The sequence below is a fragment of the Rhinatrema bivittatum genome, chromosome 6 (genome assembly GCF_901001135.1).
Source record: "Rhinatrema bivittatum chromosome 6, aRhiBiv1.1, whole genome shotgun sequence".
In the NCBI taxonomy this organism is placed as follows: Eukaryota; Metazoa; Chordata; class Amphibia; order Gymnophiona; family Rhinatrematidae; genus Rhinatrema; species Rhinatrema bivittatum.
This window is the reverse complement of record NC_042620.1, coordinates 274,650,444-274,664,349: the sequence shown is the minus strand read 5'-3', so window position 1 is coordinate 274,664,349 and position 13,906 is coordinate 274,650,444. Positions and strand designations below refer to the sequence as shown.

At 46.0% G+C, this 13,906-nt stretch overlaps 1 protein-coding gene across 1 annotated transcript in view; it reads right to left on the bottom strand.

Moving 5' to 3' along the window:
* SNX12 (sorting nexin 12) overlaps window positions 1-13,906 on the bottom strand; it is a 44,663-nt gene that overhangs the window by 16,592 nt on the left and 14,165 nt on the right. The window contains 2 exon segments of the mRNA XM_029607238.1: window positions 4,355-4,479; window positions 5,644-5,739. Coding sequence (XP_029463098.1) covers window positions 4,355-4,479; window positions 5,644-5,739 — 221 coding nt within the window.

The following is a 13,906-nucleotide window of genomic DNA, read 5'->3' as shown; positions in this document are numbered from 1 at the left end:
CGGTGGAAGGGCACCGATTAACTTGTCCATTCTAGCCAATAGCAGTGCCAGCGCCATGGGCATCAGATTCGGTGACTGGAGGAGGAACCGGTATTGATGGAAGCTGGAAACCCTGGAGTGCTTTGCCGATGACCTCTTGGATCATCTGATCCAATTCTTCATGGAAACCTGGGGCATGAATACCTGGTTCCGGAGTGGGAGGAGCACTGGCATAGCCAGAGGGTCCACCGTGGAAGGTGGAATCGCGGATCCCGGCAACCTGTCCAGGTGGGGAACGCCTTGGTGATCCAGAGACAGAAGAGGACGAAGCCTTTTCTGTACGGGGCTTGTCGGAGGCTCTGACGACATCGATGTCGAGGGTTTAGCAGTATCGATGGCCTGAGCTTTACGATAACGGTCTATATGTTTTTCTCCATGTTCCCCCCGGTGTTTTTCCAGAGGAGGAACGGGGGGGGGGGGGGGGGGGGGGGGGGGGGGGGGGGGGAGAGGAGGTTTGACACCCGTGGAGTCGTCGAGGCCAGTCGTACAGCAGCGGATTCCCGGCACTGGTTCAGACGACGGCAAAGCTATTGATGGAGTCAGGGTTTTTGCTGAAAGAAGACCCATCTTAATCGAGTTGAGCCTTGCGACCTTTTGGTGTCATTTGAGCACATTTGGGCAAGTAAGGACAATTTGTGGCCGGACCCTAAGCACATCACACAGACCGTGTGAGGGTCAGTGATGGACATTGTTCTAGTGCAGTCGGGGCACGGACGGAAACCCGACGCCATGGCTCCGACAAAAATTTAGTTGCGGTGCGGTCGATGGCCGGTAAGGCCGCGAGGGAAAAACTCAACGGGAATCGGCCGCAAACGGCAAAAAGCTTACCGTTCGACCGCAGACCAAAGAAATTGATAAGGGGACCCCTGTGGGGTAAAAGCTTTTGAAATTTTTCAAACAAAGTTCTGTGAGGAACGTTCCTGTCAGGAATCTCTGAAGAGCTCCTTAACCCGCGTGGCTACTGCTGCACGGAAAAAAGAAGACTGAAGGGGGACCCCTGCTGGCTGCACGGTTGATGCTATGCTGGGCATGCCCAGTGGGCGCTAGTCAAAGTTCTGGAAACTTTGACAAAAGTGTTCCGTGATTGGGCTCCATCCTGATGTCACCCATATGTGAGGACTACCATCCTGCTTGTCCTATGAGAAAAAAAAAAAAAAAAAAAAAACTAGTTTATTAAAGATTTTATGTGAAAACACACTAAAGATCATTCATATACCCACTGAAACAAAATACAACTAAGAAAAAAAAAAATCACTCATCTTATATAGACATGCCATTTATAAACTCACAGCTGACTTGCAAAAAATGAAATCCTGACATGAGCTCACGTTTTGGCAGACACACCGCCTGCCTCAGGGGTGACCCCTCAAATTGGAACAGACACGAAGTTTAATTTGTTTAAATGCCTGTCCAAAGGACTGCACATCAGTTCAAAAACTGATCTCAGCACATTTCACCATTTTCACTGATGTACTGCAGAGATCACAGTTTTTGAACTGATGTGCAGTCCTTTGGACAGGCATTTAAACAAATTAAACTTCGTGTCTGTTCCAATCTATTGAGCCCAGCATCCTGTTCAGGTCACATGCAAGTACCAAACAAACCCCAATAGGAAAGTGTTTCATGTTGCTCTCCCCAAGAATTAAGAAGTAGAGAAACCAAAGTTATTCTAACTACTTATTTATGGGCTTGACTTCCAGAAACTTGTCCTTGGATAATAGCTGAAGGAACAAAAAGTAGTAGACACACACACCTTAAAGCTAGGTGGAGAACTGCCAGAATCTCTCCCATGACGCAGAAATGCTAAATATCTACAACAGCCACTGAAAAGCTGCTCAACTGTATTGGGTCCATGTGTCTTCACCCCTTCTCCCCATTTGTTTTAAAGTTTGGAAGAGAGACTGGGTTTTCAGGTACTTCCCTAGCTCTTCTTTTTGCCACAAGTCCTCTGTGTGAAGGCCGGTAGACCATATTTTTTGTTAATGTAGGTATTCCTTGGACTGGAAGAGGTTGGAAAACACCAAAATGGAGAGAAAGAAGATAAGAGTGGTAATATGCCTGTATCATGCTTTACAAGACATGGAGAAAAAGGTCAAAATGAAAGTGCAACAAGGCTCCAATATTTTCTTAGGCAGGAGAAACCAGGCATATTGGGTTCACCAACCTCTATCTTCTGAGATCTACTATGTTATGTTACATTATTGTCTGCTACTACCACAGATATCCCCCAGTGTAGTACCTTGGGGTAGAGGCCTTCTGCAAGCCTAGTGGTTGCTACAGGCAGGGCTGAAAAAATCCCCAGGAATCAGGTCACTTGATGCCTAAAAATCAAAAAAGCAAAACAAACACAAAAAGGAAAAAAAAAAAAACACAAAAAAAACCCCACAAAAATTTCCCTGGCTCCTGAATATTTTTTAATCAGGACATAACTTTTCTAAACATATTTCCACTCTTGCCTATAAGTTTGTCTTTGCTGCTCCAGAGGAGAAGAGGGAGGACCTGATTGTTATCCCATGCAGAAGATGCCAGCTGCTACTGTAGAGGCTCTAAGGTGGCTGGTGATTTCTGGGACTTACAGATAAGAGTCTTGTCTGTGGCATGAGGGCCTACCCAACACAGGAACCTGCCCAGTACTGGGAGTCCTCTAGACACTGCAGTTCAATACTAAATTGGGCTTCTAGAGTCCACAAGAGCCACCCAAGACTAGAGAAGGGAGGCAGGTCCAAAGCTGTTACAAACTGCTCCCAGCTTGCCTTACTTAAATAAAAAAAAAAACCACATCTGTTGAAATTAGCTAGGTGGATGAGGCATGAAATAAAACAAAACCAAAGCATAAGAAAGGAAAGTGAACATCCTTTCTATAGAAGGAGGCTTCTGACTGAGTTTTGGTCTGTCTCTACCTTTCTGCAAGGGACTATTCTTTAAAGCAGTTCCATGAATTTTATTTAGAAAATGTTTATATTCTGTATTACCAAATTGTTCAAAGCAGATCACAACAGTTTAAAACAAACCTGGCATCAAATGAGGTGCAAATAAATTTCACACTCCACTGATCTGATTTGTCTGTACTGACTATAATGTCCCAGATGACATCAGTGTGCTGATCTCGCAATGTCCCAGATGACTGGAAGATTAAACTTCATCTGCCATTTGGAAGCACAATGTGGACAAGTGCAAAGTGATGCATATAGGGAAAAATAACCCTTGCTGTAGTTACACAATGTTAGGTTCTATCTTAGGATTTACCACCCAGGAAAGAGATCTAGGCGTCTTAGTGGATGAATCATTGAAATAGTCAGCCCAATGTGCTATGGCAATCAAAAAAACAAATAGAATGTTAGGAATTATTAGGAAGGGAATGGAAAATAAAAAACAGAGGATGTCATAATGCCTCTATCGCTCCATGGTGAGACAGCACCTTGAATAGTGTGTGCAATTCCGGTCACTGCATCTCAAAAAGGATATAGCTGCATTAGAGAAAGTGCAGAGAACAGTGACCAAAATGATATGGGGCATGGAATGGCTGCCTTATTTGAAGAGTTTTTATATACCGTTATTCGGAAAGCCATCATAACGGTTTATGAGGAAAAAGACTAAAGAAGTTTAGGACTGTTCAGTTTGAAGAAGGGATGACTGAGGGGGGGATATGATAGAAGTCTACAAAAATCATGAAAGGACTTAATTAATGTAAATCGGTTATTTACTTTCTCAGTAATAGGACCAGGGGCACTCCATGAAGTTAGAAGTAGTTCATTAAAAACAAATTGAAGAAAATTCTTCTTCACTCAGCATAGTTAAACTTTGGAATTCATTCTGGGGATGTGGTTTTAGTAGTTAGTGGCTACTGGTTTTTAGAAAAGGTTTGGATAAGTTCCTAGAGGTTAAATCCATAAACTATTATGGTAATCAATAAGCAATAGTAGCGTGTGATCCGTCTGTTTGGATACTTGCGACTTGGCTTGGCCACGGTTGGAAACAGGATACTGGGCTTGATGGACCTTTGGTCTGACCGAGTATGGGCATTTTCTTATGTTCTTATAGCCAATCATATCTCATTGCACGTGATTGCCACATGTGCATTGTTCTTAACATGACTGCTCCCCAAGGAAGCTACAGGCTAGAAGCTGAAAGTTTCATAAAGAATGATTTGAGAGAATGAAGACTACTATCTTCTGTGCACACTTTTCAAATGCTGCATTATACACCTTTCCTTTACCCAGTTCCCACTTCATTTTCACTCTTGGACTTTTCTTGTTGATGTAAAAGTCCAAAACCACCAAAGCCAAATACAACCACAATAAGAATAGTAACGTACTTGTTAATAAATTGTTCTAGGCCCTGCCGTCGTTCTTCTATGAACGAATCCTCAAATATTCCCTCATCCCCTCGGAACGGGAGCTGTCTCTGTCAGGGCCTTCCAGGCAGCGGTGGCACTACAATCTGCAGAGAGCGCACAAGATCATCTCCAGGAAGTACTGACCCAAGCACCAGCAGCCGACTGTCCTCCCCACCACTATCCAGTCCTGCTAACAGGAAGGACACAGAGATCCAGTGGGTCAGGATGGACAGAGAGATACAATAACAAACACTCCATGCAGGGCTTCCCCACGATATAGCAGACACCCTGGCTCCATGCATCTATCCCAAGATATGAAGAGAGGCTCCTCCAGAGACAGCCAGACTAGTATCCAGCCAGAACTGAAAAACAGAATCGAGCCATGAACACTGAAATCCTGAGCAACAAATTCAGACTCTCACTGCTCAGCAGAGGTAGAAACACAATGTTTAATAAGTGGCTGAAATTCAGTGCAAAGGCTAAACTTTTTTTTTTTTTTTTTTTTTTTTAAAGTCCTGACACAGTAAGCTAATTCATCGGGAGTGGAAAGTGCATGGACTAGAAAATGTGTGCACAAACAGAGTTAAACACACAGGCTGATTACACATTTTAACTCAGGGGAGCCTCTCAGACATTATGCGTACAAAAATACTTTCAGTGCAGAAACTTTTGTACACAAATCATATTTCTGAGCAGAAAACTTACTGTGTGTGCAAAGCATATTTTCTGTGCATAAGAAACATGACGGTAGAGAAAAGACCATATGGACTATCCAATCTGCCCATCAGTCCAATTAATTTAGTAAAATCCTGACTACAGATCTTGATACTGGACTCTTCCTTCTGCCCATTGACTAACACTAGCAATAGATAGATACTTTATTCCATCTCTGACCAGGAATCAAATTTCCAGCACTAGGAAAACATGAGAAGACAGAAAACATCTCTGCACTGGGGGTAATAAATGCCTTCATTTAGATGAGATTTCCATACAAAGGCACTAACAGAATGCAGAGTTTTACACTGTCATTTTATGTGCAAAACTCCCTGCTGCTTCAGAAGTAATATCTGTGCACATCTAAATTATATATCGGGCCCACAGTCCATACTCGGCACACAACAGAAGAGAACAGAGCTACAAATTTTACACCAATCCTAACATGAAGAAAATTACATCAACTTATCAAGGGGTGTGGGGAGGGGGGGGGGGGGGGGTGGGGGGGGGGGGGGGGGGGAGGGGGGGGGGGGGGAGGGAAGCACTCACTTTACCTTACTATCTCTTTCCAGTTCATTCTTCAACCATTCAAAATCACTATATCGCCTCCGTACACAAGAATCTTTCAACTTGAAAATGGGAAGATTTGTCTGGAGGAAAGAAAATTCTATTTATTATTAGTTTTTCAGAGCATGTTTGGCTTATGCTATTACAATGCAGCTGAAGGTATAGAAACCTTAAACTGTGTCCCCAGAGGTCCACAGCTTGCACAAGACTTACTCTGCTCTGTCCTGCCTTAGCCTACAGCATTCTACCAGCCTCTCTTCCTCCCAATCCATCTTACCCCCTAAGAGGTTCTCCAAAATTCCCATCCCACCCACTCTCGACAGCCTGTCCATCTCCATCCCATAGTAGATTGCTTAAACCTCCACCCCCACGATGCTTGTCTCTTTCCTCTCAGAATGTACTTCACAGGGTTGTGTAGACTTGGGACAGGAAAGTAGCATCTGGAAAAGTGGTAGGGTGGGGAGCAAAAAAGTGCAGAAGGACAGCAGGATCCCAAAGATAGAAAGTAGTTAAATGGTGAAGAGTACACTGACAATAGCCAAGACATCGGCAATCCAGCAAAAGCAAAAATGAGGGAAAAGGGAAAATAAGCACAACAGTCGGGAAAGAGATGAAGACAAAGCCCTATTAGTACACCCATACCTGAGTAATACCACAGGGTCCTACACAATCTCCTGCTTTACTGTCACATTCTTTTATCAAGGGATGCTCTGCTCTCAAATTCTGTTAATATCTTTTTCTCTCCACCACAATCGCCTCCCCCTGTGAGGGCATTCCATTCATCCACTATCCTCTTTGTAAAGAAATATTTTCTGATGTAGCCTCATAGCATTTTCTACAGCTTCCTTTTTGTAAAAAAAATTCTCTAATGCACGACAGATAGCCAAACATCCAAAGGTATAAAAGATCCCTCTCTTTCAGAGATTATGTATTTGGGCATTTGGCATTTCTTAGTGTAAGAAAATTGGTGAATAAGAGGGTCCAGAGATTACTGTGTGGATGAATTATGCAATGTGAGCTCCCTGATCCTCTCTTAACAGTGTGAAACAGTGGACTCAGGGGATCCAACTTACTTTGAACACTGATGCAGGGGGGATGGAAGTGACCAGCTATCTATGGACAATTGTGAAGTGATGGAAATGATAGGGGAAAAAAGGAAAAAAAATGTGAGATGGCAACAAAAACATGGAAAAATACAGTGGAGAGTTTAAAACAGGAGAATGTAAAATGGCAACAGAGGCAAAACAACCTGTGCTAATAATGTCAGAGGAAGTTGCCAAACACTTGATAAATGCACAGCAGTAGTCTTAGGTCAAGTTGGCAAATTTTTAAATCGACATTGGATGAGTAGAGAAAGCAGAGTTGCTTACCTGTAACGGGGGATCTCCAAGAACAGCAGGACGTTAGTCCTCATACATGGTGACATCATCAGAACTTTGACGGCATACTGAGCATGCCCTATACCACGCATCCATGTGGGATCCCTCTTCAGTCTTATAAAACAGAATTAGATTTAAAATAACAAAAATAGGAGAAACCCAACTCCATGGGGTGGCAGATGGGTTTCATGAGGACTAAACATCCTGCTGCCCTCAGAGAACACCTGTTACAGGTAAGCAACTCTGCTTTCTCTGAGGACAATCAAGATAGTAGTCCTCACACATGGGTGAAACCCAAGCTACAGGCTGCTCCCCAACTAAAAAGGGGACCAGACACTAACCAAATGCCAACAAGCACAACTGTGCTGTTGGTAACTGTAGGGAAGACAGCCTAAACCCAAACAATGGGCCCTAGGCAGTGAGAGTTGGGTTCTATACCTCAAAGAGATTCCTGAGGACAGACTGGCCAAATCTACTGTCACATCAGCCATCCCTATCCAGACAACAGCAAGATTCAAATGTATGAAGATAACTCCACATCGCAGCCTTGAAGATCTCCTCCATGGAACTGCTTGCAAGTGGGCCACTGACACTGCTATAGCTCTAACAAAATGAGCCTTGACATGACCTTCAAGATGCAGTCCCACCTGGGCATAAAAGAAGGAGATGCAATCTGCTAGACAATTGGATAGTGTGTTTGGCAATGGCAACGCCTAACCTATCTACCATATAAATGTGCTCTCGCACATGCGCAGTTCTACTGCGCATGTGCGAGAGCACGTCAGTCAGAGGGGAGCCCAGCGGACGGCTGTCTTGGAAACGGCGAGGAGGAGCAGCAGCGGCGGCACAGACACAGAAATGGGAGGTCGCTGGGAGTCTCAGGCGCGCGAGAGAGAGACCCCCGGAGACCTCCCATGGAGCAGCGGCATCTAAACGTCAGGCGGGCCAGAGAGAAGAAGAGGGAGTGGAGGAGGGCTGAGGGAGAGGGACAGGGTTGTGGAGGAGGTGGGAGGGGAAGGAAGAGTATGTAAGTGGGGGAGGGTAAAGTTGTGGAATACAGAAAAAGGGAGTGGAGGAGGGCTGAGAGAGAGGGAAGGGAAGGAAAGGGAAGATGAGAAGGGATGGAAGGAAGAGGATGTAAGTGGGAAGAGTAAAGTGGAGTAAAGAAAAAAGAGGAAGTGGAGGAGGGGAGAGGGGAAGGAAAGGGAAAAGGGAAGAGGATATGACTGAACAAGTGGGAAGGATAAGAAGTTCTGGAGAAGAGAAAAAAAGAGTGGAGGAGGGCTGGGAGAGGGATGGGGTTGTAGATGAGGTGAAAGAGGATGGAAGGAAAAGGGAAGTTGTGGAGAACAGAGCGGCTCTAACCGTGCCGGTCTGACCGATGGAATCTCGCCCGTTTTAACGGGCTTAACGGCTAGTTATCATCAAAAGAAACAAAAAGTTGGGTGGACTGTATGGGCTTCTGTCCACTCCAGATAGAAGGCTAAGGCTCACTTGCAGTCCAAACTGTGCAGTGCTCACTCGCCTTGATGCGAATGGGGCCTGGAAAAGAATGCTGGCAGGACAATACACTTTAGGTAAGCCTAAAGTGTATTGTCCTGCCAGATGGGGTGGATAAGTCATTAAGGCCTGGAGCTTGCTGACACTGCGTGCTGAAGTGACCGCCACCAAAAATATATGACTTTCTAGGTCAGGTACAGCAGGTCACAGGTGCACAGCAGCTCAAAAGGAGCTTTCATCAGTTGAGCTAATACCACATTGAGGTCCGAAGACACAGCAGGAAGCCTTAGGGGAGGCTTCAACTGAAGCAGGCCACGCATGAAAAGGACAATAGACTGTACAGAGATAGGCACACCTTCCACACCCTGGTGGTATGCGCCAATTGCACTCAGGTGAACCCTAATGGAATTGGTCTTTAAGTGCAGAAGGTAGTCAAGCAGTTTTTGTGTGGGGCAGGAGAATGGATCAAGGGCCTTCTGCTCACACCACATGGAAAACCTCCTCCACTTCAGTCCATAGGACTTTCTTGTGGAAGGCTTTCTAGAAGCCACCAGGACCCGAGACACAGCCTCAAAGATCAAGCAGCTGCATGATTAACCACTCAACATTCAGGCTGTGAGTGACAAGGCCTGGAGAGGTTGGGATGCCTCAGCCTGCCCTGATCTTGCGTGTTGAGATCTGGGGAAGTCCGCAGATGATCTGTTTTCGGATAGACAACTCCCATAGGAGTGGAACCAGACCTGTCTCAGCCAACGAGGGGCAATGAAGATCATGGTCCCTCTATCCTCGCAAAGCTTCAAAAGAGACTTCGCCAGCAAGGGAATCAGAGAATAAACGTACAGAAGACCTTTGCCTCAATGACAGGCACGGGCATACAAGGCTAGTTTGCCATCTATCCTGTACAAAGAACAGAACCAAGTTATCTCCCTGTTCCAGGGATGCGAATGGGGCCTGGAAAAGAATGCTAGCAGGACAAAAAAGAAAAGTTCAAGATAGTTTCCCTGGGCACCTGATCCCCCTTTTACAAAGCAGGGACTGGCTTTGCTCTCTCAATCTAAAGGAATCGTACACCCAGGTCGAGATCTTCCCAAGTCACAGGAAATATCTCTGATTTGTGATGGGAAAACAGCACTTCCAGTACAGAGTGTTGCCATTTGGGCTAGTGTCAGCCCCAAATGTCTTCACAAAATGTCTGGCAGAGGTGATGGCACACCGCTGCAGGCTGGGAGTGCATATTTTCCCCAATCTGGACGAGGGGCTGGTCAGAAGCATCTCTGAGGCAGGGGTCATTTGGTCCATTAGCTTGACCATTTGGGTGTTGCATCACTAGGGTTCGTCATCAACTACCCAAAGTCCCATCTCAATCAGTCACCTCAATTGGACTTTATAGGAGCCCTGCTAGACCTGGCTCAGGCAAAAACCTTCCTGACTCATTCACGGGCCGCCACCCTGGCGTCCATAGTGGCAGAGATCCAGGGAAGACAGCAGATGTCAGCATGGCACATGTTGAGGTTGTTGGGCTGCAACTGTCTGTCACTCCCTTGGCACGTTTACACGTGCGCAGAGCCCAATGGACCCTGAGGTCGAAGTGGTACCAGGCCATGCAGAGCCTCCAGGTTTGAATCTGAGTCACCCCATCTCTCTTGGCGACTTTGTCCTGGTGGTGGGTACTCTCCAATCTGGAATGGGGGATCTCTTTCCAGAGTCCTCCTATGCAAATTGTCCTGGCCACGGATGCATCCACCCTGGGCACAGATAGAGGGGCTCCGCACCCAGGGCCTCTGGTCTGCTCAGGAAAGCTATTGCCAGATCAACTTCCTGGAGTTCCAGGCGACCAGGTACGCGCTATGGGCTTTCAGAGATTGGCTGTCCAACAGTTGTCCTGATCCAAACAGACAACCAGGTAACGATGTGGTATGTCAACAAGCAGGGATGTATGGGATCATACCTCCTGTGTCAGGAAGTGGTCCAGGTTTGGTCATGGGCCCTGTCCCACAGGATGTTGCTCAGGGCAATGTATATGGCAAGTATGGAGAATGTGGTGGTGGATAGACTTGAGTCGTGCCTTCAAACCCCATGAGTGGTCCCTGAACCAGGAGGTAGCGAATCAGATCTTCCACCTCTGTGGGAGGCCAGGTGTAGATTTGTTCACGTTATCTCCCTGCAACAGGGAAACCAATCTAATACCATCATTTCCAAAGCCTACATATATGAGTCCCCTCAAGATCTGCCTGGTCATCCAGAGTAGAAGACTCCAAGAGTTGCTGTAAGGGAGCATGCCAAGTTCATAGCATAAGAACCAATTCCCCTGAGGAAGAGAAGAGCATTGCCTGAGCAGATTGCTTGTAGCTACAAGCAGCCCTGACCAGGACTGGTATTGAGGGGCTGGAGAGGCTTCCAGTAAGCACATTTAGCTAGCCTCTGAATATTGGTCTCAATCCAGGACTACTTCAAAAAGGCACTTAATCTCAGAGAGGATACAATTGTAGAAAAAGGTCAAGACTGCAGTAGTAACCACTCTCTGGGAGAGCTCCCAAGAAGCATGGCTGTAAACACTGACTCCCACCTTGAACTAACCTGGACCAGGCCACATGAGGGATCTGAACGAGGAGCTCCTAGCATTACTTACCTTCACTATGCAAGACCTGCCAACCGTGAATCCATCCAGGAGCTGCAGGTTTGAGACCTCCCCCTGTAGCATACTGTTACCTGAGGGGGAAGTTCACCATCGCCACCTCAGAGGGACATGGGATCCAACACAGATGAACACAAGTCACACAGTTATTGCACATAGTTGCCTGGACAGAGATATTATAGAAAAAATTTAAGATCATTTAAGCAGAGACTCAATCTTTCTATTATGGAGACCCAGAATGCTACTTCTATCCATCAACTGTGGTCTTAAAAGATGATCCAAAAAAATATTCTTCTCTTCCCTGGGAAAGAACACGCAGGATCTCTCATACTGAACAGATCCTAGATCCAATCTCCAACAGTCAGCAAGAAACTGTTGGGGTAGGGTGCTTGTAGGGGTTCTCCTCCTACAAGCACCCAGGAATAAGGGATCTCCCTACAAATGAATGGCTCTTGTTGCTCATTCAAGAAATGGAGGCAGGCTCAGCGCAACTGGGTGCGCATACCAAGCAACTGCATGGAGCAGCACACGGAGGAACGGCAGCAGTAGTGGATGGATTTGAGATGTCCTTATCCTCCCAAGTCCCGGTGAGCTGGTGCAGTGCCAACCAGAGCAAGAAAAGCAGATTCAGGGAGCAAGTGCAGCTTCTTCCCTCCACCTCCTCCTCCCCCATGGTGCAAGTAACTGAAGGCAGACAGATGGGGTAAATTCTGCTAGCACATAGTATCTATTTAGGGATTTCTAGCAGCTTGATTTATTCTGCTCTCTTAATAGGTGGTGTTTTAGGGTCTAGTGTAATTTATAGTGTTGCCTTTTCATACATAGGATTGTTCCTGTTTGAGTACTGACATTTAGTACTGTTTTGGTATTGGAAGTTTACTATATTATTGTCAGTGTACTCGAGGCTATCCATGGACCAAACCCACCTTACAATAGGCCTAATATCATATGGGTTCCAAGTGTATTTTTTTGGCACTGTGCTCTGAGAAGCACCACAGCAGTGCATGTTTTTCTGTTCAACAAAATGGCATTGTCTACAGGGCTCATCTGGTGCCATTTTTATGTGAAGATAGGTACAAGAGCACCTGGGGATCACTGCTTCACTAGGAATTTTGGAACTGTGAATGGAGTAAGATATGCTCAGGGGTGTATCGATTTTGAAAGCTTGGATTTTTGGAAAGAGCAATGCTGTTAGGCAGGGAAAGGGGTCTGGGAGAACATGAGGCTGATATTTTCTATTGTGTATTGGTTGGTTATTTGGAAAATAGAAATTGTGTTAAAAATAGAGTGGGAGAGCGGGCGCTATCGAGCAGCGCAGCAAAATGGCCGCATAACTCATTTGCTCCCTTCCAGCCCTTCAAGCTGAGGCTGATTTATTATAGCTCTCCGAGGACTTTTTGCTGATACTGGGTAAATACTGCCATCTAATACCGCCAGGATGACTGCGAAATGAAAAATTACCGATTTCAAGCAGTTTGCCTTTAGTAAATTAGCTGAAGACGATCTCCCAGATGAGGAGCTACCAGGCCCGGACCCACGAGGTGGGCAGATCCTAACGGCTGACTTGGGTAATCCTCAAGATTCCCCTGGCGAACAAAACGCGGGATCGCTGCACCCTGACATACCCACTAGATCAGAAATCCGAAATTGGTTTATAGAGCTCCGGTCTGATTTACAGAGCTATAAAGCTGAAATAATGACCTGGATGGAGGAAATGAAGGAGGATCTCAACTCAATGGGGCACCGCGTGAATGAACTTGATTTGCGGGCAGATAATCAAAGCTCCCATATAGACACCCTTGAACAAATCACAACCCAGCTATCCTCGGAGGTCGAAAATATGGCTAAAAAAATTGGAAGATTTGGAAAATTGATCTAGACGTTCCAATCTCCGTATAAGAGGAGTGCCCGAAATGGAGCTACACGCTGACTGCATGAAAACAGCACCTGCTATTTGCTCCGACCTCCTTGCAGCACATGGGCCGCATGCGGGTGAACCGACAGTATCCACTGCGATAGAGCTGGAGAGGGCCCACAGAGCACTCTGGCCTCGACGAGACAACAAACCACGGGATATAATAGTCAAATTCTTAAATTTTCGGCAGAAGGAGGAGATCATTAATCTGGCCAGAATCCATCCCCACTGGAAGTGGAATGACATGGAACTTTCAATATATAACGATCTGGCACCATCCACTCTTCAAAAGCAGTACTTACTACGGGAGGTGGCTGCAGCTCTGCGAGCTGAAGGCATTAAATATCGCTGGGCTTTTCCTTTTGCGTTGTTGTTCCAGAGACAAGGAGTCACCCATAAAATAAAGTCCGTCGAGGATGCGGCACATGCGTTTAAGGAGGCAGGCCTAAACTTGGCGATTGCAGCACCAGTTAAAACCACCGCTCACAAGATATCTGATTCCACTCCAAGATGGCGGCGGCCTGGAACCGGGCGAGGTAGTCTCCGCAGACATCCCAGCCACACCGGCAGAATTGTTGTTGCTGATAAAGGCTGAGCTGAGGAGTGACGGTCACCCACGAGGTAGTTGTGGGTCGCAGAATACTTTAAGCGATCTGTACTTTTTTGGGGGCTATCACTATTAAGATTTAGGGCAGCAGTGTGCCATTTTCTTAACACTGCAGCCTGATATTTACCATCTTATAAATTCAAGATATCCTCTGAGACTGTTTGCTGTTTTGTATGTTAAGTCTCATACTCAATGTTCAGAAGTTTGCCATTTA